We start from the raw sequence: 27221 nt of genomic DNA, 5'->3' as shown, positions 1-27221 counted from the left end.
ATGCACTTTCTTGCAGCATCACTGCACAATCATCAGAAACCTCCATCCTCAGCCTAGGAACATTTTCACCAACTGCTGCTAAAAGTCCTAGGATTAAACCTTATGACTCGCTTCCATACCGAGGGATCCCTTTAACCACTAAGCCAGCAGTGATGCCGAGGGTCTGTCTACTGACCCCTTACTGGAAGCCTCTGAATTGTGCGCTCTCTCTCCTCTTTCTCCCCCGCCGCCCCCCACCCAGCCCACACAAAGAGGTTCAGAGCTTCTGCCTCATCAGTTCTCGCGCTCTCTGGCCTTCCCTCAAAGACAGTAATCAGTCAAGGATAGGTCACAGGATTTTATGCTGCCTGAAGTTTAGTTCTGTTTGCTTTCTACTTAAATCCAATATGACTGCATTCCTCAGCTACCGACTGTGAAAAAGCGAAACGTTAAATCGTCACAAGCTCTGCTTCACAGTAAAAGCTATCAGGGAGTGCAGCGAAGATTCACCAGACTGATTCCTGGGATGGCAGGACTGACATGAAGAAAGACTGGATCGACTAGGTTTATATTCACTGGAATTTAGAAGAATGAGAGGGGATCTCATAGAAGCATATAAAATTCTGACGGGATTGGACAGGTTAGATGCAGGAAGAATGTTCCCGATGTTGGGGAAGTCCAGAACCAGGGGTCACAGTCAAAGGATAAGGGGTAAGCCATTTAAGATCAAGATGAGGAGAAACTTCTTCACTCAGAGAATTGTGAACCTGTGGAATTCTCTACCACAGAAAGTTGTTGAGGCCAGCTCGTTAGATATATTCAAAAGGGAGTTAGATGTGGCCCTTATGGCTAAAGGGATCAAGGGGTATGGAGAGAAAGTAGGAATGGGGTACTGAAGTTGCATGATCAGCCATGATCATATTGAATGGTGGTGCAGGCTCGAAGGGCCGAATGGCTACTCCTGCACCTATTTTCTATGTTTCTATGATTCATCAATGACGTTAAAGATCCCGAGCAACCAACCTAGACGCACCAGTCTCACTGGGGCCAAGATACTGAATACAGGTCAAATCGGAGCCAATCTCCACCTGCACTCACTGCTGCAGTAATGTTGGGGATGGTTCATTTTCTGCCACAATGTTTGCTCGCGGTAAAAGGCAAACTTCCAATCAAAGCATCATCCAAAACCGCACCTCAGCCACATTCAACTGGTCGCTCTCATCCACCGCTATCAGTTTAATTTTCCATCCTGTTTAACTTGGCTCCCTGGTTCTGCTGGGGTGCCAGTTTCTACGAACAAGTACAGTTTCTGAGAAAATAATTTGCTGCCCAATCACAGTGTCAGTGATTCTATTGAAGAAGGGACTGGGGGAAAAGAGAGAGGGATTGTCTGCACAAGTTCTCCTCCACATTCTGTCTCACATTTGCCTCCTTAAGAAAATCTTTACGAGTCTCCTGGGCAGCGCGCAATATTACCCATTGAAGGTCACCCAGTTTGCACAGGTTCAAGGACTGGATAGACTGCTCAAACCCTACCCACCCAGTCAAAACAGAAAGGCTTTACCCTGTGTTCGGTACAAAAGTTGTGTCAAAGGTCAACTTCAGGCCTTTAGCAAGCTGTGAAAAGAGCAAAATCAAATCAAAGGAGGGTTAGTGCTTTGCACAGAGCATTTTAACTATTCAAATACACAATACCTTCAAACAAATATTACAAAATAGATTTAGTAAGGTGCAATATTTGTAGTAGGATTACTTTTGCAACAGTCTGCAAGGCACTGAACTGAAAAAAGTCCCCAATTCATGTGTCAGCCTTGGCTCGGTGGGCAGTACTCTCGCCTCGGAGTCTAAAGTTGTGTTCAAGCCGCAGTCCAGAGACTCGAGCACGGAACCCAGGCTGACACTCCAGTGCAGTTTTCAGATGAGATGTTAAGCCGAGACCCAGTCTGTCTGCCCAGAATGAAGAGGGAGCAGGAGTGTTCCCAGTGTCCTGTCCCTCACCCAACACACCAAGAACAGATGATCGCGGTCATTTATCTTGTTTGTGGGACCTTGCGGCCGACAAATTCACTGCCGTGTTTCCGACATTCCAACAGTGGTTCCACTTCAAAAGGTACTTCATTGGCTGTAAAGCGCTTTGGGATGTCAAGAGGTCGTGAAAGGTACTAAATAAATGCAAGTTTGTTGGGTTTTCTGAAAGGACTCCGCTCCTACACCCACCCCCGCCCGCCCGCCCCCCCCCCCCCCCCCCATCCCCAGTCAATGAAGTTTAACGTGCTCTCGGCCTCTCCCAACATTAAAATTACAAAATTGCACTTATCCCACACTCAGCTCAGCAAAAACTGACCCAGGTTCCCACAAGATTGCGTGGCAACCATAACACCGTACTCCGTGTGACCAACTCGTCCACAGTACTTTACATCAACATAAAACCAATACGCCTCAAAACCTGACCAAAAGTATGGCTCCTTAATTAAAGCAGCATGTCCAGACTGTCCCAATGTACGTCACGGTCACACACGAGTTGTTGTAATGCCAAGCAGAGAGGTCCAGCCCCACTCGGTTCCAAACCCCACACCGCAGAGGCAAACACGCCAATGCTGCAGGAGCACAGCAAACAGCATCGGGGGTTAGCATCCTGCTCTCCGGGGCAAGGCAAGGCAAGCATGGGCACAGAGTAAAATTTCCTCCACACTGCCCCATTAACCACAGGTTAGATAGAGTAAAACTCCCTCTACTCTGCATGCACGAGGAAGCTGCACTAGGGTCAATTTTTCCATTTCCCACACTAGGTGCCTTTATGGCTTGGGATTGCCAATTAGATGTCAAGCAGCGTCAATGGTAAAGTATGATTTGGGTTAGAGAGGTGTACCCACCGCGAAACAGGGCCCAATTCATTTCACAAAAGGACGCCGACCCCTAGCTTAGATAAGAGACAAGAATCTGCCAGAAATACGAGTTGGATTAAAAGCCAAGTCTCCATCGTGAAAAAAGGAAGCCCATACTGCAAGCCGGCAGCTGTGAGGGACGTGAATGGACCAATCATCAGCCGGCAAGTACCGAGCCAACAGAACCGTTTGAGTGCCTGACAATACTAGCTGTGGGGTCAATGCCATTGCCAGTGTGAAAATATGTCTTTGCACCGATGAGCAAATTTTCAATCAAAGCCGTTGTTGAAGCAGACTCCATAAATTCTTTCTGAAGAGAATTAAAGACTTGGATTTTTATAGTGTCTTTCACGACCGCTGGACGTCTCAAAGTGCTTTACAGCCAATGAAGTACTTTTGGAGTGTAGTCACTGTTGTAATGTGGGAAACGTGGCAGCCAATTTGCGCACAGCAAGCTTCCACAACAGCAACATGATAATGACCAGATAACCTTGATTGAGGGGTATTGGCCAGGACACCAGGGATAACTCCCCTACTCTTCCTCGACGAGTGCCATGGGATCTTTTATGTCCACCCAAGAGAGCAGACGAGGCCTCGGTCTCATCCAAAAGACGGAACCTCCGACCGTGCAGCACTCCCTCAGCATTGCACTGGAGTGTCAGCCTGGATTCATGTGCTCAAGTCGCTGGAGTGGGACTTGAACCCACAACCTGACTCAGAGCCGGGAGTGCTACCCACTGAGCCACAGTTGAGAGTTCTATTTAATTGGATTGTTCCTTGAAAAAGGTGGAACGTTAAAAGGGTGCAGGGAGTGAGCAGGAAAGAGAGATTAGACAAACTGCTCACTGGACTGTTTCGGGGCTGTAACTTTCTACAATCTCCCCCTTTAAATAACCTAACCCAGGGTAAACGTCCACACACCATATATCGGGAGGTATTCGAACTTGGGCTTATAAGGCTGGACATATCCTGTATGGAATGTGTCAGAACAGCTCTGCTCCTAATGTCAAAGATTTAAAAGGAAGTTGATCGAACTGCCTAGGGTTCATTTCACCCTCGGGTTGATGCGTTGCCAGACAGCACATTGTAGAAAACCATTCCCCCTCAACAGACTGGGTTAATATACTGACGTGGATAGAGAATTAGTTGGCAGACAGGAAACAAAGAGTAGGAATAAACGGGTCCTTTTCAGAATGGCTGGCAGTGACTAGTGGGGTACCACAAGGTTCAGTGCTGGGACCCCAGCTATTTATAATATACGTTAATGATTTAGACGAAGGAATTGAATGTAATATCTCCAAGTTTGCAGATGACACTAAGCTGTGTGGCGGTGTGAGCTGTGAGGAGGACGCTAAGAGGCTGCAGGGTGACTTGGACAGGTTAGGTGAGTGGGCAAATGCATGGCAGATGCAGGATAATGTGGATAAATGTGAGGTTATCCACTTTGGTGGCAAAAACAGGAAGGCAGAATATTATCTGAATGGTGACACATTAGGAAAAGGGGAGGTGCAATGAGACCTGGGTGTCATGGTACATCAGTCATTGAAAGTTGCCATGCAAGTACAGCAGGCGGTGAAGAAGACAAATGGCATGTTGGCTTTCATAGCGAGAGGATTTGAGTATAGGAGCAGGGAGGTCTTATTGCAGTTGTACAGGGCCTTGGTGAGGTCACACCTTGAATATTGTGTACAGTTTTGGTCTCCTAATCTGAGGAAAGACATTCTTGCTATTGAGGAAGTGCAGCAAAGGTTCACCAGACTGATTCCCAAGATGGCAGGACTGACATATGAGGAAAGACTGGATCGACTAGGTTTATATTCACTGGAGTTTAGATGAATGAGAGGGGATCTCATAGAAACATTTAAAATTCTGACGGGATTGGACAGGTTAGATACAGGAAGAATGTTCCCGATGTTGGGACAGGCCAGAACCAGGGGTCACAGTCTAAGGATAAGGGGTAAGCCATTTAGGACCGAGATGAGGAAAAACTTCTTAACCCAGAGAATTGTGAACTTGTGGAATTCTCTACCACAGAAAGTTGTTGAGGCCAGTTCGTTAGATATATTCAAAAGGGAGTTAGATATGGCCCTTACGGCTAAAGGGATCAAGGGGTATGGAGAGAAAGCAGGAATGGGGTACTGAAGTTGCATGATCAGCCATGATCATATTGAATGGTGGTGCAGGCTCGAGGGGCCGAATGGCCTACTCCTGCACCTATTTTCTATGTTTCTATTCCAATATTGTGTGACGTGACTGTTTGCCTGCCCCCACCTCCCACAGTGGACGCACTTTGCGCCACACACCTGATCTTCGATTGTGATCTCGGTGGCCAGATTGTTGTCGGTGTTCCATTTCTCGGTGAAGGTAAGGCCGTACTCTTTCAGCTTGTACTTGGTTTCCAGACTGCCGGTAGCTTTGCCTGTGTCCGTGTTTGAAGACCCGGAGGTGGTAAACTCCTGAAAAAGAAAACAGGCAGAAAAGTAGAATCAAACTTTCGAACCCTTCTTTCCCCAGCCCCACTACCAGTGCCCTGACACACCTTTTCCAAGGCCAGCCATCAACTTAACAAAAGCACACAGCAAAAATGGAAGCTAATCAAGAACAGTCCATTTCTCAGTACAGTTATTAACGCATTAAAATATAATGAATTCCAAAATCCAACACTTCTTCCTTTCCCCAATTCCCCGCAGGGAAGAGCGGGGTCTGATCTTTTAGAAGTGAGTAGGACAACTCTCACAGCAAATATTCTTGGGAGGGAAGGTGCCTGATGCAGGCTCGAGAGCCAGTCACTGCCCAGAGAATGGTGTGGGCAGTTTTTATTTAAATGGCTCCTCCTCTCTCTCCCGCCTTCAATATTTACGAAGCATTTTACTCCCAGTTGGCTGCCCCGTTCCACGGTTTGCCATTTGGAACGAGCCCAGTATTTGAAGATTATCTGGACCATGGACATGGAACCTTTTTTCCCCCCCCAGAAAGAGGATGACTGGCAGGTCTATGGAATCGAAAAACGCAACTTGAATCAGACTAGGCTGAAAATGTAGACAGAGTCTGCAAGGTGCTCTCAGTTACTAAATGCTGAAGGACCAACAGGATTGCTTGGCATGCTTAGCCACGATAGCAACAAACTATTGGGTTAGCTTCCTGCATTCCCACATGCCAGCTGCAGCTATAGCTCCATGCTCATCAACAACGCTCCAGTAACTCATCCCAATTGGCTGTCCCTCATGTGTAAGCCTGTACTAATCGAGGTGTTTCAGATGTTTAAAGGATTTAGAGACATAGAAACTTACAGCGCAGAAGGCGGCCATTTCGGCCCACCGTGTCTGCTCCAGCCAACAAAGAGCCGCCCGGCCCTCGGTCAGCAGCCCTGAAGGTTACATATAAACCTATGAACAATGCACAATGGCAGAAAGGTAAAGAGCACCCGGCCCAACCAGTCTGCCCCACACAACTGCGACATCCCTTACACTGAAACATTCTATACTCCATCCCAACCAGAGCCATGTGATCTCCTGGGAGGGGCAACGGTTTGATAGGGTAAAGAGAGGGAGACTTCTGGTGGGGGAATCTAGAACAAAGGGGGCATAACCTTTAAACTTGGAGCTAGGCTGTTCGGGGGTGATGTCAGGAAGCACTTCTTCACACAACGGGTAGTGGAAATCTGGAATAAACTGCCTCAAAAGGTTTTGAGGCTGGGGAGAGTCAATTGAAAATTTCAAAAGGGAGCTTGGTACATTTTTGATAGGCAAAGGGTATTAAGTGATATGGAACCAGGACGGACAAATGGAGTTAAGATACAGGTCAGCCGTGATCTAATTGAATGGGGAACAGGCTCGAGGGGTTGAATAGTCTCCCCTTGTTCCGATGGAACAGTGAGTTTCGGCAGGCTATTCAAATGTGGGGGCATTTCCCCACTGCACCCCATCCCAAGCACAAACAGAACTCTCCAATAATACGCCATGTCTTTCTAGTTTTCTTTGTCCCTCTCAGTGGCTTGAGGCTCCCAGCTATTCTGCTCTTTTCCTTACAGAATTTAGAGTGAGCGTATCCAGGAAGCACTACTCACAGGGAAACGGAGTGCGAAGACTCAGATCGATACCGATTCTCCACACGGAGATCACGGGTTTGAGTGTCACCGATGGTGCTGCTGGGAGACTACACTCCAAGCATCTTGCTTGTGCCATCAACAAAAAAATTAAAAAGGAGGGTTGTAAAATCTGTGGAATTCGCTGCCTCAGAGAGCTGTGGAAGCCGGGACATTAAATAAATTTAAGACAGAAATAGACAGTTTCTTAAACGATAAGGGGATAAGGGGCTATGGGCAGCGGGCAGGGAAGTGGACCCGAGTCCATGATCAGATCAGCCATGATCTTATTAAATGGCGGAGCAGGCTCGAGGGGACAAATGGCCGACTCCTGCTCCTATTTCTTATGTTCTTATAAGTTTCTCTCAAACTTCCCGAAAACCTAGCACAACTCTCGTACTATACCGGGAATTGTGAGCTGCAGACTGATGTGGGGTTTTCGTTCCTCTGTAGAGTGCCTGGTGACCATTACTCACACACTTAAGCCGATGCCCTGTGTTGTGCTGCGGGGCTTGGGAATTTTTCCAGGTTTCTCAAAAACAAAACAAGTAACACGAACATCACAAAGCCAGAGTGCGGAACAGGGCAACATCGGCGGGAATGTTGTAGCAACATCCCAGTTGGTAACTGGAACAAAGAGCAACATTCAGCTCTCCTGCTGGCCTGAAATACAATACTGACAATAACTGAATCTTTACAGTCACACATAAGAACATAAGAAATAAGAGCTGCAGCTGGCCATTTGGCCCCTCGAGCCTGCTCCGCCATTCAATAATCTTGGCCTCAACTCCACTTCTCTGCCCGCTCCCTATAACCCTCCATTCCCCTATCGTTTAAAGATCTGTCTATCTCCACCTTAAATATATTCAATGACCCAGCTTCAACAGCTCTCTGGGGTAGAGAATTCCAAAGATTCACAAACCTCAAGAAATTCCTCCTCATCTCCGTTCTAAATGGGCGACTCCTTATTCTGAAATGGTGCCCCCTAGTTCTAGATTCCCCCACAAGGGGAAACATCCTCCCTACCCTGTCAAGCCCCCTCAGAATCTTATACTTTTCAATAAGATCACCTCTCATTCTTCTAAACTCTAATGAGTACAGGCCCAAGTTGCTCAAACCTTTCTTCATAAGTCAACCCCTTCATCTCAGGAATCAACCTCGTGAACCTTCTCTGAACTGCCTCCAATGCAAGTATATCCTTCCTTAAATAAGGAGACCAAAACTGTATGCAGTACTCCAGGTGTGGTCTCACCATACTGTTGTAGCCAGACTTCCCTACTTTTATACTCCATCCCCCTTGCAATAAAGGCCAACATTCCATTTGCCTTCCGAATTACTGGCTGTATCTGCATACTAACTTTTTGTGTTTCATGTACAAGAGTTATTGTACTGATAGGGGAGACTAGAACTAGAGGGCATAATCTTAGAATAAGAGGCCGCCCATTTAAAACTGAGACGAGGAGAAATTTCTTCTCTGAGGATTGTAAATCTGTGGAATTTGCTGACTCAGAGAGCTGTGGAAGCTGTGACATTAAATAAATTTAAGACAGAAATAGACGGTTTCTTAAACGATAAGGGGATAAGGGGTTATGGAGAGCAGGCGGGGAAGTGGACCTTAGTCCATGATCGGATCAGCCATGATCGTATTAAATGGCGGAGCAGGCTCGAGGGGCCGTATGGCCTTCTCCTGCTCCTATTTCTTATGTTCTTATGTTAAAGGACTGTAGATGCAAAGCTACTAACTCATAACTTTAACTAGACGAGAAGAAGTGAATCAAATGCTCTTCAAAACCCCAGACACTGCACCCGTTAAGTGTTGAATGGGGAGGACAGAAAGGGAGAATGCCGAGAGAAAGCACATGGATTCCGGCAACACGAGCTTACCATCTGATCGAACAATCCAGCACAAGCAGGGTCAAGCAGCAGGAGAGAGAAAGTAAAGAAGAAAGCGTGTTAGAATTTAGCGGCAAGATCGGGTCCCTCCGCAAGTATCGACAGACAACATATAACAGGCTGCCAATGCTCAACTTCTGGGCGTGCAACAAAAGGGCCTTATGGATATCGGATACGCAAATTGATGATGGGCTCCATTTTACTGATCCGGCTCTTTATTTCACCCTGCCATGTTTCTGAAAGCATGCTCCTACTAACGCAACAGATGGCTGCGGAAAGTTGTAAAGAGTGAAAGGATCAGGAAAGCATGGACAAGCAAATTTGGTTGTAACTTTAGAGCAAACATCTGCAGATAATCCTCAACATTCAAGTCTGAAGAAGTTAGTTCTGCTTCAATTAATGAACCAAATTAAAAACATTTGATCCAAATTAACCCCGTTTCAGTTTAATTTGTGTCAGTTGTAATAATTTTGATGTAAAAGAATGTTAAAGCAGTCTGGCAAAATTGTCTTAGACAGCTATGTGCGGCTCAGTGTCATATTCTCTCCGACTCTCTTGCCAACCCTCTAGAACTAGGGGGCATAGTTTAAGAATAAGGGGTCGCCCATTTAGAACTGAGATGAGGAGGAATTTCTTCTCTGAGGGTCGTTAATCTGTGTATTCTCTGCCCCAAAGAGCTGTGGAGGCTGGGTCATTTGGATAGACAGATTTTTTTGAGCGATAAGGGAGCGAAGGGTTATGGGGAGCGGGCTGGGAAGTGGAGCTGAGCCCAGGATCAGATCAGATCAGCCATGATCTTATTGAATGGCGGAGCAGGCTCGAGGGGACAAATGGCCGACTCCTGCTCCTATTTCTTATGTTCTTATGTTCCCACCCAGATCTCTCAATGCTGCTCTCCGATCACTACAGGACATGTGAAATTGTGGCCAACAGCCCGTGGAGAAAGCTCATTTGGCGAAGATGGAACGTCATACAGCCACGAGCCTGTCTACTACCAACACATTGTGTGCCACCTCTTTATTCCCCTTTTCATCTCTCGAATTGCTGTCCTCTTCACCGAGGCAGACTTTGCTGCTCTCAATACCTAGAACAGACTTAACCCGAATCATGTGTTTCTCCATAACTAGAACACTCACCACTCCGCTCGATGATTTGGTCTTGAGTTCCAGCTTCACTAAACCGAAGCCTGATGAATGAGAACGGGAGCAGGTTAGAGTAAGTCAGCACGGGGAACGTCACACCACGCACACACTGCAGGAAGTTCCGCAAACTCTCACCGCAACGAAACTCCAGCAAAAATAAACTCACCTAAACTCTCACTTTCCTGGGCAGCAATAAGGTCCAACAATGCTCGCAATATAAAAATCAATCTTTACCAACCCACAGAGGCATCAGAGCACGGGGTCACTGGCGGGGGCTGGGCCAGCGGGTGGGGGGGGGGTGGGGGGGGAGGGGCCGGCACGAGGCCAGCGGCGACGGAGGGGCTGTATCAATCAGGAATGCCCTCATCTCTCTATTCACTAATCTAAAGCGGCAGACACAACAGGCATTGGGCTAATGTCTGAACACTGTGCAGCTGGCATTCAAAGAGACTAATGTTCCCTCTAAATGTTTGAGTGCGCCTGGTCCCTTTAACTGGCTGTGCCACCCGGTAAAGTTTTTGCGCACGCGCGGTTATTTCCACTGAAAAGCTGGTGGGCGGGATCTCCAGAGCGTGTCGCGGTTCAGCAGCTTCGCGGCAATGTTGAAACGGACCCTTTATCTTCCGGCGGTGAATAATCACTCCATCGAGAGGAAGGAGCAGCTTTCCCACCATTACACAACACCGAGCCTGCACGGGAGGGGGCGGGAATATTATCGGCAGTATCTTCACTAGGCTGATTCAATACGGTGGTGCCAATACGTTATATTATAGGTAAAGTATCATTTGACATCGAAAATAGGTGCAGGAGTAGGCCATTTGGCCCTTCGAGCCTGCACCACCATTCAATATCATGGCTGATCATTCCCTCAGTACCCCTTTCCTGCTTTCTCTCCATACCCCTTGATCCCTTTAGCCGTAAGGGTCATATCTAACTCCCTCTTGAATATATCCAATGAACTGGCATCAACAACTCTCTGCGGCAGGGAATTCCACAGGTTAACAACTCTCTGAGTGAAGAAGTTTCTCTTCATCTCAGTCCTAAATGGCTTACCCCTTATCCTTAGACTGTGTCCCCTGGTTCTGGACTTCCCCAACATCGGGAACATTCTTCCCACACCGAACCTGTCCAGTCCCGTCAGAATCTTGTAAGCTTCTATGAGATCCCCTCTCATCCTTCTAAACTCCAGTGTATAAAGGCCCAGTTAATCCAGTCTCTCCTCATATGTCAGTCCCGCCATCCCGGAAATCAGTCTGGTGAACCTTTGCTGCACTCCCTCAATAGCAAGAATGTCTTTCCTCAGTTTAGGAGATCAAAACTGAACACAATATTCCAGGAGAGGCCTCACCAAGGCCCTGTACAACTGCAGTAAGACCTCCCTGCTCCGATACTCAAATCCCCTAACTATGAAGGCCAATATACAATTTGCCTTCTTCACCGCCTGCTGTACCTGCATGCCAACTTTCAATGACTGATGAACCATCATACCTAGGTCTCCCCCTTTCCTAATCTGCCACCTTCGTGTTTTTGCCCCCAAAGTGGATAACCTCACATTTATCCACATTATACTGCATCTGCCATACATTTGCCCACTCACCTAACCTGTCCAAGTCACCCTGCAGCCTTTTAGCGTCCTCCTCACAGCTCACACCGCCATCCAGTTTAGTGTCAACTGCAAACTTGGAGATATTACATTCAATTCCTTCATCTGAATCATTAATGTATATTATAAAGAGCTGGGGTCCCAGCACTGAGCCCTGCGGCACTCCACTAGTCACTGCCTGCCATTCTGAAAAGGACCCGTTTATCCCGACTCTCTGCTTCCTGTCTGCCAACCAGTTCTCCATCCACGTCAGTATATTACCCCCAATACCATGTGCTTTGATTTTGTACACCAATCTCTTGTGTGGGACCTTGTCAGAAGCCTTTTGAAAGTCCAAATACACCATATCCACTGGTTCTCCCTTGTCCACTCTACTAGTTACGTCCTCAAAAAATTCCAGAAGATTTGTCAAGCATGATTTCCCTTTCATAAATCCATGCTGACTTGGACCGATCCTGTCATTGCTTTCCAAATGCGCTGCTATTTCATCTTTAATAATTGCTTCCAACATTTTCCCCACTACTGATGTCAGGCTAACCGGTCTATAATTACCCGTTTTCTCTCTCTCCTTTTTTTTTATAAAAACAGTGGCGTTACATTAGCTACCCTCCAGTCCGTAGGAACTGATCCACAGTTGATAGACTGTTGAAAAATGATCACCAATGAATCCACTATTTCTAGGGCCACTTCCTTAAGTACTCTGGGATGCAGACTATCAGGGCCTGGAGATTTATCGGCCTTCAATCCCATCAATTTCCCGCTTTATAAGGATATCCTTCAGTTCCTCCTTCTCACTAGACTCTTGGTCTCCTAGTATTTCTGGAAGGTTATTTGTGTCTTCCTTCATGAAGACAGAACCAAAGTATTTGCTCAATTGGTCTGCCATTTCTTTGTTCCCCATTATGAATTCACCTGAATCTGACTGCAAGGGATCGACTGTTGTTTTCACTAATCTTTTTCTCTTCACATATCTATAGAAGCTTTTGCAGTCAGTTTTTATGTTCCCAGCAAGCTTCCTCTCATACTCTATTTTCCCCTTCATAATTAAACCCTTTGTCCTCCTCTGCTGTATTACAAAATTCTCCCAGTCCTCAGGTTTGTTGTTTTTTCTGGCCAAGTTATATGCCTCTTCCTTGGATTTAACACTATCCTTAATTTCCCTTGTTAGCCACAGTTGAGCCACCTTCCCCATTTTATTTTTACTCCAGACAGGGATGTACAATTGTTAACTTGATATAATGAATGACGTGGAACACGCTTCCTGTTCGGACGCTGTTAATTAATTCTCTCAACCTGCTCCCACCTCCAGTGAAGGCCCTGACTCCACTAGTTGAGGCCAAGATCAGATCAGCCATGATCTTATTGAATGGCGGAGCAGGCTCGAGGAGCCAAATGGCCGACTCCTGCTCCTATTTCTTATAGAAACATAGAAAGTAAGTGCAGGAGTAGGCCATTCGGCCCTTCTAGCCTGCACCGCCATTCAATGAGTTCATGGCTGAACATGCAACTTCAGTACCCTATTCCTGCTTTCTCGCCATACCCCTTGATCCCCTTAGTAGTAAGGACTACATCTAACTCTTTTTTGAATATATTTAGTGAATTGGCCTCAACAACTTTCGGTGGTAGAGAATTCCACAGGTTCACCACTCTCTGGGTGAAGAAGTTTCTCCTCATCTCGGTCCTAAATGGCTTACCCCTTATCCTTAGACTGTGACCCCTGGTTCTGGACTTCCCCAACATTGGGAACATTCTTCCTGCATCCAACCTGTCCAAACCCGTCAGAATTTTAAACGTTTCTATAAGGTCTCCTCTCATTCTTCTGAACTCCAGTGAATACAAGCCCAGTTGATTCAGTCTTTCTTAATAGGTCAGTCCCACCATCCCGGGAATCAGTCTGGTGAACCTTCGCTGCACTCTCTCAATAACAAGAATGTCCTTCCTCAGGTTAGGAGACCAAAACTGTACACAATACTCCAGGTGTGGCCTCACCAAGGCCCTGTACAACTGTAGCAACACCTCCCTGCCCCTGTACTCAAGTCCCTTCGCTATGAAGGCCAACATGCCATTTGCTTTCTTAACCGCCTGCTGTACCTGCATGCCAACCTTCAATGACTGATGTACCATGACACCCAGGTCTCGTTGCACCTCCCCTTTTCCTAATCTGTCACCATTCAGATAATAGTCTGTCTCTCTGTTTTTACCACCAAAGTGGACCACCTCACATTTATCCACATTATACTTCATCTGCCATGCATTTGCCCACTCACCTAACCTATCCAAGTCGCTCTGCAGCCTCATAGCATCCTCCTCACAGATCACACTGCCACCCAACTTAGTGTCATCCGCAAATTTGGAGATACTACATTTAATCCCCTCGTCTAAATCATTAATATACAGTGTAAACAGCTGGGGCCCCAGCACAGAACCTTGCGGTACCCCACTAGTCACCGCCTGCCATTCTGAAAAGTACCCATTTACTCCTACTCTTTGCTTCCTGTCTGACAACCAGTTCTCAATCCATGTCAGCACACTACCCCCAATGCCATGTGCTTTAACTTTGCACATTAATCTCTTGTGTGGAACCTTGTCGAAAGCCTTCTGAAAGTTCAAATATACCACATCAAATGGTTCTCCCTTGTCTACTCTACTGGAAACATCAAAAGCCCAGCGGGAGATCGAGAGCCAGCGGCAGTTGGTGAGAGGGGAGCGACCTGTCAAAAGCCCAGCGGGAGATCGAGAGCCAGCGGCAGTTGGTGAGAGGGGAGCGACCTGTCAAAAGCCCAGCGGGAGATCGAGAGCCAGCGGCAGTTGGTGAGAGGGGAGCGACCTGTCAAAAGCCCAGCGGGAGATCGAGAGCCAGCGTGCCGGTGCAGCTACAGCGGGAGAGAAAGCAAAATAGAAGTAGAAAGTAATCAAAAAGTGACGTCACAGCCAATGGGGTAAGTGATTGGCTGGTGATTGGTGAGTAGCTTTTCTTTTCTTTTTTATATCAGTAAGTGAACTATAACATTGTTATTACCAATTTAAGGGTATCTAAGGTTAAGACATGGCAGGAGAGCTCGGTCATGTGATATGCTCCTCCTGTACCATGTGGGAACTCGGGGACACTTCCGGTGTCCCTGACGACTACGTGTGTGGGAAGTGTATCCGCCTCGAGCTCTTGACGGTCCGCGTTGCGGAATTGGAGCTGAAGGTGGATTCACTCTGGAGCATCCACGATGCTGAGAATGACGTGAGTATCACGTGTAGTGAGTTGGTCTTACCACAGGAGAAGGGTCCACAGCCAGATAGGGAATGGAAGACCAACAGGAAGAGCAGTGCAAGAAAGATAGTGCAGGAGTCCCCTGTGGTCATCCCCCTGCAAAACAGATACACTGCTTTGAGTACTGTTGGGGAGGATGACTCATCAGGGGAGGGCAGCAGCAGCCAGGTTCATGGCACCGTAGGTGGCTCTGCTGCAAAGGAGGGCAGGAAAAAGAGTGGGAGCGCGATAGTGATAGGGGATTCGATGGTGAGGGGAATAGATAGGCGTTTCTGCGGACGCAACCGAGACTCCAGGATGGTATGTTGCCTCCCTGGTGCAAGGGTCAAGGATGTCTCGGAGCGGGTGCAGGACATTCTGAAATGGGAGGGAGAACAGCCAGTTGTCGTGGTGCACATTGGTACCAACGACATAGGTAAAAAAAGGGATGAGGTCCTACGAAAAGAATTTAAGGAGCTAGGAGCTAAATTAAAAAGTAGGACCTCAAAAGTAGTAATCTCGGGATTGCTACCAGTGCCACGTGCTAGTCAGAGTAGGAATCGCAGGATAGCGCAGATGAATACATGGCTTGAGCAGTGGTGCAGCAGGGAGGGATTCAAATTCTTGGGGCATTGGAACCGGTTCTGGGGGAGGTGGGACCAGTACAAACCGGACGGTCTGCACCTGGGCAGGTCCGGAACCAATGTCCTAGGGGGAGTGTTTGCTAGTGCTGTTGGGGAGGAGTTAAACTAATATTGCAGGGGGATGGGAACCTATACAGGGAGACAGAGGGAGACAAAAAGGAGGCAAAAGCAAAAGACAGAAAGGAGATGAGGAAAAGTGGAGGGCAGAGAAACCCAAGGCAAAGAACAAAAAGGGCCACTGTACAGCAAAATTCTAAAAGGACAAAGGGTGTTAAAAAAACAAGCCTGAAGGCTTTGTGTCTTAATGCAAGGAGTATCCGCAATAAGGTGGATGAATTAATTGTGCAAATAGATGTTAACAAATATGATGTGATTGGGATTACGGAGACGTGGCTCCAGGATGATCAGGGCTGGGAACTCAACATCCAGGGGTATTCAACATTCAGGAAGGATAGAATAAAAGGAAAAGGAGGTGGGGTAGCATTGCTGGTTAAAGAGGAGATTAATGCAATAGTTAGGAAAGACATTAGCTTGGATGATGTGGAATCTATATGGGTAGAGCTGCAGAACACTAAAGGGCAAAAATCGTTAGTGGGAGTTGTGTACAGACCTCCAAACAGTAGTAGTGATGTTGGGGAAGGCATCAAACAGGAAATTAGGAGTGCATGCAATAAAGGTGCAGCAGTTATAATGGGTGACTTTAATATGCACATAGATTGGGCTAGCCAAACTGGAAGCAATACGGTGGAGGAGGATTTCCTGGAATGCATAAGGGATGGTTTTCTAGACCAATATGTCGAGGAACCAACTAGGGGGGAGGCCATCTTAGACTGGGTGTTGTGTAATGAGAGAGGATTAATTAGCAATCTCATTGTGCGAGGCCCCTTGGGGAAGAGTGACCATAATATGGTGGAATTCTGCATTAGGATGGAGAATGAAACAGTTAATTCAGAGACCATGGTCCAGAACTTAAAGAAGGGTAACTTTGAAGGTATGAGGCATGAATTGGCTAAGATAGATTGGCTAATGATACTTAAGGGGTTGACTGTGGATGGGCAATGGCAGACATTTAGAGAACGCATGGATGAATTACAACAATTGTACATTCCTGTCTGGCGTAAAAATAAAAAAGGGAAGGTGGCTCAACCGTGGCTATCTAGGGAAATCAGGGATAGTATTAAAGCCAAGGAAGTGGCATACAAATTGGCCAGAAATAGCAGCGAACCTGGGGACTGGGAGAAATTTAGAACTCAGCAGAGGAGGACAAAGGGTTTGATTAGGGTAGGGAAAATGGAGTACGAGAAGAAGCTTGCAGGGAACATTAAGGCGGATTGCAAAAGTTTCTATAGGTATGTAAAGAGAAAGAGGTTAGTAAAGACAAACGTAGGTCCCCTGCAGTCAGAATCAGGGGAAGTCATAACGGGGAACAAAGAAATGGCAGACCAATTGAACAAGTACTTTGGTTCAGTATTCACTAAGGAGGACACAAACAACCTTCCGGATATAAAAGTGGTCAGAGGGTCTATTAAGGAGGAGGAACTGAGGGAAATCTTTATTAGTCGGGAAATTGTGTTGGGGAAATTGATGGGATTGAAGGCCGATAAATCCCCAGGGCCTGATGGACTGCATCCCAGAGTACTTAAGGAGGTGGCCTTGGAAATAGCGGATGCATTGACAGTCATTTTCCAACATTCCATTGACTCTGGATCAGTTCCTATCGAGTGGAGGGTAGCCAATGTAACCCCACTTTTTAAAAAAGGAGGGAGAGAGAAAGCAGGGAATTATAGACCGGTCAGCCTGACCTCAGTAGTGGGTAAAATGATGGAATCAATTATTAAGGATGTCATAGCAGCGCATTTGGAAAATGGTGACATGATAGGTCCAAGTCAGCATGGATTTGTAAAAGGGAGATCATGCTTGACAAATCTTCTGGAATTTTTTGAGGATGTTTCCAATAAAGTGGACAAAGGAGTACCAGTTGATGTGGTATATTTGGACTTTCAGAAGGCTTTCGACAAGGTCCCACACAGGAGATTAATGTGCAAAGTTAAAGCACATGGGATTGGGGGTAGTGTGCTGACGTGGATTGAGAACTGGTTGTCAGACAGGAAGCAAAGAGTAGGAGTAAATGGGTACTTTTCGGAATGGCAGGCAGTGACTAGTGGGGTACCGCAGGGTTCTGTGCTGGGGCCCCAGCTGTTTACATTATACATTAATGATTTAGACGAAGGGATTAAATGTAGTATCTCCAAATTTGCGGATGACACTAAGTTGGGTGGCAGTGTGAGCTGCGAGGAGGATGCTATGAGGCTACAGAGTGACTTGGATAGGTTAGGTGAGTGGGCAAATGCGTGGCAGATGAAGTATAATGTGGATAAATGTGAGGTTATCCACTTTGGTGGTAAAAACAGAGAGACAGACTATTATCTGAATGGTGACAGATTAGGAAAAGGGAAGGTGCAACGAGACCTGGGTGTCATGGTACATCAGTCATTGAAGGTTGGCATGCAGGTACAGCAGGCGGTTAAGAAAGCAAATGGCATGTTGGCCTTCATAGCGAGGGGATTTGAGTACAGGGGCAGGGAGGTGTTGCTACAGTTGTACAGGGCCTTGGTGAGGCCACACCTGGAGTATTGTGTACAGTTTTGGTCTCCTAACTTGAGGAAGGACATACTTGCTGTTGAGGGAGTGCAGCGAAGATTCACCAGACTGATTCCCGGGATGGTGGGACTGACCTATCAAGAAAGACTGAATCAACTGGGCTTGTATTCACTGGAGTTCAGAAGAGTGAGAGGGGACCTCATAGAAACGTTTAAAATTCTGACGGGTTTGGACAGGTTGGATGCAGGAAGAATGTTCCCAATGTTGGGGAAGTCCAGAACCAGGGGTCACAGTCTAAGGATAAGGGGTAAGCCATTTAGGACCGAGATAAGGAGAAACTTCTTCACCCAGAGAGTGGTGAACCTGTGGAATTCTCTACCACAGGAAGTAGTTGAGGCCAATTCACTAAATATATTCAAAAGGGAGTTAGATGAAGTCCTTACTACTCGGGGGATCAAGGGGTATGGCGTGAAAGCAGGAAGTGGGTACTGAAGTTTCATGTTCAGCCATGAACTCGTTGAATGGCGGTGCAGGCTAGAAGGGCTGAATGGCCTGCTCCTGCACCTATTTTCTATGTTTCTATCCTCAAAAAATTTCAGAAGATTTGTCAAGCATGATTTCCTTTTCACAAATCCATGCTAACTTGGAGCTATCATGTCACCTCTTTCCAAATGCGCTGCTATGACATCCTTAATAATTGATTCCATCATCTTACCCACTACCGATGTCAGGCTGACCGGTCTATAATTCCCTGTTTTCCCTCTCCCTCCTTTTTTAAAAAGTGGGGTTACATTGGCTACCCTCCACTCGATAGAACTGATCCAGAGTCAATGGAATTTAGCCCAGTTTTATTTTTAACGGCAGGATGTGGGCGTCGCCAGCAAGGCCAGCATTTATTGACGGTCCACAGTGCCCTTGAGAAGGTAGTGAGAGTCGCCTTCTATAATATATTATACTGCTGGGTGCTTTTCATTGTTCAAATGCACAGCACGTTACACCTTAATGAAATCCCAGTGACAAACTTTACACAGCTCGCACTGCAAATAATCAGGAGCCTGCAGACAGCTGCTGCAATACCCGAGCCAGGAGTCACTGCACCAGCTAAGCTCTGATCACAGCAAATTCTAGCCCATTGGGTTCCCCTCAATTCTTTCTATTCAAAGTACTGCAAAGGCAAAGCGAGGCTGGTCCGGACAGGATTCCTTATAGGAATGGTTCGTACATTCATTCGGAAGAGCTGGAGAGACAAGCATCACACTCAGGATCGCTTTGCAAAAAGTAAGTTACTGTTACTATATAAAGAGTTATTTCATCAGCATTGAGTACTGGAATCGGCGGGAAGGAGTTACTGAGCCTGAACTATCTCACGAGGCCTTAACCGAACGTAAAGCATTCAGTGACTGCCCCTGCTGTCATCAATCACCGTCAGGCTCAGTATCATGTCCAAATTACTGGCCTTCCCCTTCTCAATGACAACATTCAGGATAAAAATGTCACAAATGAGCTGGGTACAGCAGCATAGTGGTTATGTTACTGGGCGAGGCTTGGACTAATGATCCAGAGACACGAGTTCAGATCCCACCACGGCAGCTGGGGAAATTAAATTCAGTTAGTTAAATAAATCTGGAATAAAACGTCAGTATCAGTAATGGTGACCATGAAACTACCAGGTTGTCATAAAAACCCATCTGGTGCACCAATGCCCTTCAGGAAAGGAAATCTGCCGTCAGCAATGTCGTTGACACAACTGCCCTCTGAAATGGCCCAGCAAGTCACTTGCCCATCCAGAGATTAACAGTCTCGGAGATCGGCACTCTGGGCGGGACGCGAAGAGTTGGCGGGCCCTCGGTAAGCCGCAAAGGAAATGTCGGCGGGCCCCAGCAGGTGGGCCGGGTATCAGTGGGCCAAGTGTCGGGGCGGCCCCAATTCCGGGGTGGAGGTCGGCCACATTCTACGTATGCGCCCTCGGCCGCTGGAATCATGCCGGACGAGGGGTGGTGCCGGATAAGGGTGTGCCGGATAAAGGAGGTCCAACCTGCACATGGCAGTAATGACATCAGCCGCAGGTGATTAAAGTGCAACTTCAGGGGCTAGGGTAATAAACATAGTTAGAGGGATCATTCTTCAAAGATGTTGAAAACAGTTAGGGCAGCAGGCACATGGAACCACCACAACCTCCAAGTTCCACACCACACTGACTTGGAAATATATTGGTCGTTCCTTCATCGTTGCTGGGTTAAAATCCTGGCACTCCCTCCCCAACAGCACTGTGGGAGCACCTTCACCACACAAATCCATGAACAACAAGGGATAGAATGTGAAACTTTCAGCAATATATCCACAGAATACACACCCAGGCAACCTGGGGGGTCACTGATATGTTCTGGCAGTGGGATAATCAGATTACAAATCACTCCCCTGTTTCCACTACTGGGTGTGCGACTGTTACTGGTGGGCACAGGAATTAAAGTTTCCATACGACAAATGCAGTGTTTTAGCTCCTTCAGTGTTCACTAGGGGCATAGCCACAATGTTAGTGAGAAATTTAGCCCACTCATCGTGTCCAAGGGTTAGTAACAGTGAAGCACTTGGGCATTTGAGAGACATGTTAATGGCCCAGAAATCCCAGCCTCCCAGGTCCTTACGGAGTGTCTACGGACCTGGGAAAGCATCAGAAAAGCCAGTTTCAGCGTGCAAAGCGCATGCGCTGAAAACCAGCTTTTCCGATCTGTCAAGTTTCTGGCTCGGGAGTGAGGACATTTGCAAAGGGCAGGATTGTGGGATTTATCCATATCTTGAACAGCAAATGTCCTCAAAACTCTTGCACCTGATAAAAGCAGGTGCATAGCCTACTGTTACAGTCGTAAGAGTTTAAAAACATACAAAAATATAAATAAAAGTTAAAAAAAAAATTTTTAAACCCTACCCAATACATTACATTTATTTTTAACCATAATTAAAACTTTAAAAAAAATCAGAATTTTTTTTTCTTTAAAAAAAACATTTCTAACAACTTTAATTTCTATTAGTGTATTTATGTGGTGTTTTTTTAATGTCTTATGTAGAGTTTGGGTGTGTTTCTCATTTATAGTAATAGGAGTTTCGGACTTACGAAACTCATTACTATGAGAAAATACTTTACCGTGATTGGGTGTCGAGGCCCACATGACTCCTGCGGACATCCCAACGTGAATGTGCTCCGTTCCGCAAGAAGAGGAGGCCTCGAGTCCGGGATCTCTGGCGAGCGCTCCACCAAAAGATAAGTGAGCAGCTTTTCTCTTATTTTTAGTCGAACGCCCGCGGGAAGAAACCGGGATTTCTGGGCCAACGTGTTACAAGAATGTAAATCGTTTCTCGTCTCGCGCTGAAGTGAGTTGCCAGATTCTCCTGTCGTGACTACACCCATCCCTTTGCAAAGCCACATTTATGACCGCCCCAACTCATGCATAACCTTTGCTACAGGTTTCTAAACAATTCAGAAACAGAGGGCACTCACCATATCCTTTGTTGAAGAGGTCCCTGGCGGATTTCCCCAGATCTGCGTATGATGGTGGCACAGACATTCTGTCTTTGTAAAGGAGAAAAAACCATTAGGGCACAAGCAGGTAAATAGGCTCAATGTCTTACCCCTATCATCATCATCATCATCGGCACGCCCTCGAAACGAGGATGACTTGCTTCCACGCCAAAAAGAGAGATGAATTCACAGGTGTTTCGAATGAAGAACCCGAACTACATCCCGAAGGGTGGAAGATGCCTGTGGGTGGATTTTTAATGGCCGTCGCTCACCAGCCACCACACGGGCTTGACAGAGCTAGGTCTTGGTCCAGTGGCAAGGATTAGCCAAGACGACTGGAGACCAGCTCTGCTGCACGGACCTCGTGCGCACACATATCGCACAGTGTGGGCTGGGCCCGTGCTGCCCCTGGGCCCCGAACTCTCGCCTCCCCTGGGCCCCGATCACATCCCTCCACAGTCTCTCGCCGCTCCTGCTGCATCCGCCCACACTCCAATCACCGACCTGGACCTTGCCATGCCTGGTCCAGGTCGGCGAGGCACAAGTAGAACCTGCTTGGCTACCTTGTACAAGGCAACAACGTTTAATTCCAAGGTACCTCCTTGTACCTTGTACTGCTGCCTGAACGTTAAAGTTTTGACATGACCTTAAAATAGAAGACACTCACTTCATAAACTTACACACAAGTATTGGAGCATCCTAGCACATCCTAGACCCAAGCACGTTGCTGTGACTGGCGAGTTTATCATTTGCCATGGCAAGGCTCCAGATTTCAAAAAATGAGCAGACTGCTACCCAGCGACCAACAATCCTCGGTGCTTCCTGTGTTATATATCTCACAGCTATCTCACTTTCATTATTGATCATTGTACTGGGACCAATGCACCTTCGAAGATGCAGCACTCTCCAACCAATGCACTGTGGAATTGAAACTACACAGTGCAGTATTGGTAACAAATGTAGGTAAACTAGCCTTGAAATTCTGCCACCCGCTGTTGCAACACAAACGTTAACCCAGGTAGAATAATGTCTGCAATACACTTATTGCACTTCAGTTCCACCGCCACCAGCCACTGCTCTGTACTTCATCCGAGTGTGACACAGCACCCGTATAATCTTACTGTTAAGGATATGTTTACAAGTCACCATTCCGAGCAGGGTAACTTCACACACCTTACAGCCACAGAGCTGGGCTAATAGCCCAGTGCCAAGCCTAAAACCGGTGGACCCGATTAAATGTTTCAGCACCAGCGCAGTAATGGACTTTTTCCAAAGTGAAACAGAAACTGTCAATTGCACCAGCTCCCAGGATTCAAAAGGAAAGAAACTGGACCAATACCACCATCCAGGCACGCTCTGAAAAACATCCAGTTCTTGCATTCAGTGCCTCAAGCCAGTCACACCCCAGCAACTGAACCCTCCAGGACTGGCAAACAACCTGCTCCCACAATCCAGACCCATCCCAGCTGGTAGCTGAGAGTGGGCCCCAAGAACTAGGTCAATCTATGTTATAGGCGAGGGGGGGTTCGGGGGAGGGGGGGTTCGGGGGAGGGGGGGTTCGGGGGAGGGGGGGGTTCGGGGGAGGGGGGGGGTTCGGGGAGGGGGGGGGGTTCGGGGGAGGGGGGGGGTTCGGGGGAGGGGGGGGGGTTCGGGGGAGGGGGGGGGGTTCGGGGGAGGGGGGGGGGTTCGGGGGGGGGGGGGGTTCGGGGGAGGGGGGGGGTTCGGGGGAGGGGGGGTTCGGGGGAGGGGGGGTTCGGGGGAGGGGGGGTTCGGGGGAGGGGGGTTCGGGGGAGGGGGGGTTCGGGGGAGGGGGGGTTCGGGGAAGGAAGGGGGTTCGGGGGAAGGGGGTTCGGGGGAAGGGGGTTCGGGGGAAGGGGGTTCGGGGGAGGGGGGGTTCGGGGAGGGGGGGTTCGGGGGAGGGGGGGTTCGGGGGAGGGGGGGTTCGGGGGAGGGGGGGTTCGGGGGAGGGGGGGTTCGGGGGAGGGGGGGTTCGGGGGAGGGGGGGTTCGGGGGAGGGGGGGTTCGGGGGAGGGGGGGTTCGGGGGAGGGGGGGTTCGGGGGAGGGGGGTTCGGGGAGGGGGGGTTCGGGGGAGGGGGGGTTCGGGGGAGGGGGGGTTCGGGGGAGGGGGGGTTCGGGGGAGGAGGGGAGGGGGGGTTCGGGGGAGGAGGGGAGGGGGGGTTCGGGGGAGGAGGGGAGGGGGGGTTCGGGGGAGGAGGGGAGGGGGGGTTCGGGGGAGGAGGGGAGGGGGGGTTCGGGGGAGGAGGGGAGGGGGGTTCGGGGGAGGAGGGGAGGGGGGGTTCGGGGGAGGAGGGGAGGGGGGTTCGGGGGAGGAGGGGAGGGGGGGTTCGGGGGAGGAGGGGAGGGGGGGTTCGGGGGAGGAGGGGAGGGGGGGTTCGGGGGAGGAGGGGAGGGGGCGTTCGGGGGAGGGGGGGTTCGGGGGAGGAGGGGAGGGGGGGTTCGGGGGAGGAGGGGAGGGGGCGTTCGGGGAGGGGGGGTTCGGGGGAGGAGGGGAGGGGGGGTTCGGGGGAGGAGGGTTCGGGGGAGGAGGGGAGGGGGGTTCGGGGGAGGAGGGGTTCGGGGGAGGAGGGGAGGGGGGGTTCGGGGGAGGAGGGGAGGTTCGGGGGAGGAGGGGAGGGGGGTTCGGGGGAGGAGGGGAGGGGGGTTCGGGGGAGGAGGGGAGGGGGGGTTCGGGGGAGGAGGGAGGGGGGTTCGGGGGAGGAGGGGGGGGGTTCGGGGGAGGAGGGGAGGGGGGGTTCGGGGGAGGAGGGGAGGGGGGTTCGGGGGAGGAGGGGAGGGGGGTTCGGGGGAGGAGGGGAGGGGGGGTTCGGGGGAGGAGGGGAGGGGGGGTTCGGGGGAGGAGGGGAGGGGGGGTTCGGGGGAGGAGGGGAGGGGGGGTTCGGGGGAGGAGGGGAGGGGGGGTTCGGGGGAGGAGGGGAGGGGGGGTTCGGGGTAGGGGGGGTTCGGGGGAGGAGGGGAGGAGGGGTTCGGGGAGGAGGGGAGGGGGGGTTCGGGGGAGGAGGGGAGGGGGGGGGTTCGGGGGAGGAGGGGAGGGGGGGTTCGGGGGAGGAGGGGAGGGGGGGTTCGGGGGAGGAGGGGAGGGGGTTCGGGGGAGGAGGGGAGGGGGTTCGGGGGAGGAGGGGAGGGGGGGTTCGGGGGAGGAGGGGAGGGGGGGTTCGGGGGAGGAGGGGAGGGGGGGTTCGGGGGAGGAGGGGAGGGGGGGTTCGGGGGAGGAGGGGAGGGGGGGTTCGGGGGAGGAGGGGAGGGGGGGTTCGGGGGAGGAGGGGAGGGGGGGTTCGGGGGAGGAGGGGAGGGGGGGTTCGGGGGAGGAGGGGAGGGGGGGTTCGGGGGAGGAGGGGAGGGGGGGTTCGGGGGAGGAGGGGAGGGGGGGTTCGGGGGAGGAGGGGAGGGGGGGTTCGGGGGAGGAGGGGAGGGGGGGTTCGGGGGAGGAGGGGAGGGGGGGTTCGGGGGAGGAGGGGAGGGGGGGTTCGGGGGAGGAGGGGAGGGGGGGTTCGGGGGAGGAGGGGAGGGGGGGTTCGGGGGAGGAGGGGAGGGGGGGTTCGGGGGAGGAGGGGAGGGGGGGTTCGGGGGAGGAGGGGAGGGGGGGTTCGGGGGAGGAGGGGAGGGGGGGTTCGGGGGAGGAGGGGAGGGGGGGTTCGGGGGAGGAGGGGAGGGGGGGTTCGGGGGAGGAGGGGAGGGGGGGTTCGGGGGAGGAGGGGAGGGGGGGTTCGGGGGAGGAGGGGAGGGGGGGTTCGGGGGAGGAGGGGAGGGGGGGTTCGGGGGAGGAGGGGAGGGGGGGTTCGGGGAGGAGGGGAGGGGGGGTTCGGGGGAGGAGGGGAGGGGGGGTTCGGGGGAGGAGGGGAGGGGGGGTTCGGGGGAGGAGGGGAGGGGGGGTTCGGGGGAGGAGGGGAGGGGGGGTTCGGGGGAGGAGGGGAGGGGGGGTTCGGGGGAGGAGGGGAGGGGGGGTTCGGGGGAGGAGGGGAGGGGGGGTTCGGGGGAGGAGGGGAGGGGGGGTTCGGGGGAGGAGGGGAGGGGGGTTCGGGGGAGGAGGGGAGGTTCGGGGGAGGAGGGGAGGGGGGTTCGGGGGAGGAGGGGAGGGGGGTTCGGGGGAGGAGGGGAGGGGGGGTTCGGGGGAGGAGGGGAGGGGGGGTTCGGGGGAGGAGGGGAGGGGGGGTTCGGGGGAGGAGGGGAGGGGGGTTCGGGGGAGGAGGGGAGGGGGGGTTCGGGGGAGGAGGGGAGGGGGGGTTCGGGGGAGGAGGGGAGGGGGGGTTCGGGGGAGGAGGGGAGGGGGGGTTCGGGGGAGGAGGGGAGGGGGGGTTCGGGGGAGGAGGGGAGGGGGGGTTCGGGGGAGGAGGGGAGGGGGGGTTCGGGGGAGGAGGGGAGGGGGGGTTCGGGGTAGGGGGGGTTCGGGGGAGGAGGGGAGGAGGGGTTCGGGGAGGAGGGGAGGGGGGGTTCGGGGGAGGAGGGGAGGGGGGGGTTCGGGGGAGGAGGGGAGGGGGGGTTCGGGGGAGGAGGGGAGGGGGGGTTCGGGGGAGGAGGGGGGTTCGGGGGAGGAGGGGAGGGGGTTCGGGGGAGGAGGGGAGGGGGGGTTCGGGGGAGGAGGGGAGGGGGGGTTCGGGGGAGGAGGGGATCGGGGGAGGAGGGGAGGGGGGGTTCGGGGGAGGAGGGGAGGGGGGGTTCGGGGGAGGAGGGGAGGGGGGGTTCGGGGGAGGAGGGGAGGGGGGGTTCGGGGGAGGAGGGGAGGGGGGGTTCGGGGGAGGAGGGGAGGGGGGGTTCGGGGGAGGAGGGGAGGGGGGGTTCGGGGAGGAGGGGAGGGGGGGTTCGGGGGAGGAGGGGAGGGGGGGGTTCGGGGGAGGAGGGGAGGGGGGTTCGGGGGAGGAGGGGAGGGGGGGTTCGGGGGAGGAGGGGAGGGGGGGTTCGGGGGAGGAGGGGAGGGGGGGTTCGGGGGAGGAGGGGAGGGGGGGTTCGGGGGAGGAGGGGAGGGGGGGTTCGGGGGAGGAGGGGAGGGGGGGTTCGGGGGAGGAGGGGAGGGGGGGTTCGGGGGAGGAGGGGAGGGGGGGTTCGGGGGAGGAGGGGAGGGGGGGTTCGGGGGAGGAGGGGAGGGGGGGTTCGGGGGAGGAGGGGAGGGGGGGTTCGGGGGAGGAGGGGAGGGGGGGTTCGGGGGAGGAGGGGAGGGGGGGTTCGGGGGAGGAGGGGAGGAGGGGGGGGTTCGGGGGAGGAGGGGAGGGGGGGTTCGGGGGAGGAGGGGAGGGGGGGTTCGGGGGAGGAGGGGAGGGGGGGTTCGGGGGAGGAGGGGAGGGGGGGTTCGGGGGAGGAGGGGAGGGGGGGTTCGGGGGAGGAGGGGAGGGGGGGTTCGGGGGAGGAGGGGAGGGGGGGTTCGGGGGAGGAGGGGAGGGGGGGTTCGGGGGAGGAGGGGAGGGGGGGTTCGGGGGAGGAGGGGAGGGGGGGTTCGGGGAGGAGGGGAGGGGGGGTTCGGGGAGGAGGGGAGGGGGGGTTCGGGGGAGGAGGGGAGGGGGGGTTCGGGGGAGGAGGGGAGGGGGGGTTCGGGGGAGGAGGGGAGGGGGGGTTCGGGGGAGGAGGGGAGGGGGGGTTCGGGGAGGAGGGGAGGGGGGGTTCGGGGGAGGAGGGGAGGGG

General features: G+C 51.7%; 1 protein-coding gene across 3 annotated transcripts in view; it reads right to left on the bottom strand.

Annotated features, from left to right (window-relative positions):
* Nucleotides 1-27221, bottom strand: part of vdac3 (voltage-dependent anion channel 3) — a 33050-nt gene that overhangs the window by 4839 nt on the left and 990 nt on the right. For 2 of the 3 annotated variants that reach the window (XM_070866251.1, XM_070866252.1), the window contains exons 2-5: nucleotides 21569-21636; nucleotides 9978-10027; nucleotides 5168-5320; nucleotides 1544-1596 (exon numbers count right to left, since the gene is read on the bottom strand). In XM_070866251.1, the coding sequence (XP_070722352.1) occupies nucleotides 1544-1596; nucleotides 5168-5320; nucleotides 9978-10027; nucleotides 21569-21635 (323 nt within the window). In that variant the 5' untranslated portion in view covers nucleotide 21636. Of the gene's footprint in view, nucleotides 1-1543; nucleotides 1597-5167; nucleotides 5321-9977; nucleotides 10028-21568; nucleotides 21641-27221 lie in introns of all 3 variants that reach the window. The other variant, XM_070866250.1, reaches the window with a different exon arrangement.

The sequence above is a fragment of the Pristiophorus japonicus genome, chromosome 22, assembly GCF_044704955.1.
Source record: "Pristiophorus japonicus isolate sPriJap1 chromosome 22, sPriJap1.hap1, whole genome shotgun sequence".
In the NCBI taxonomy this organism is placed as follows: Eukaryota; Metazoa; Chordata; class Chondrichthyes; family Pristiophoridae; genus Pristiophorus; species Pristiophorus japonicus.
This window is presented reverse-complemented; position numbering and strand designations above follow the sequence as displayed.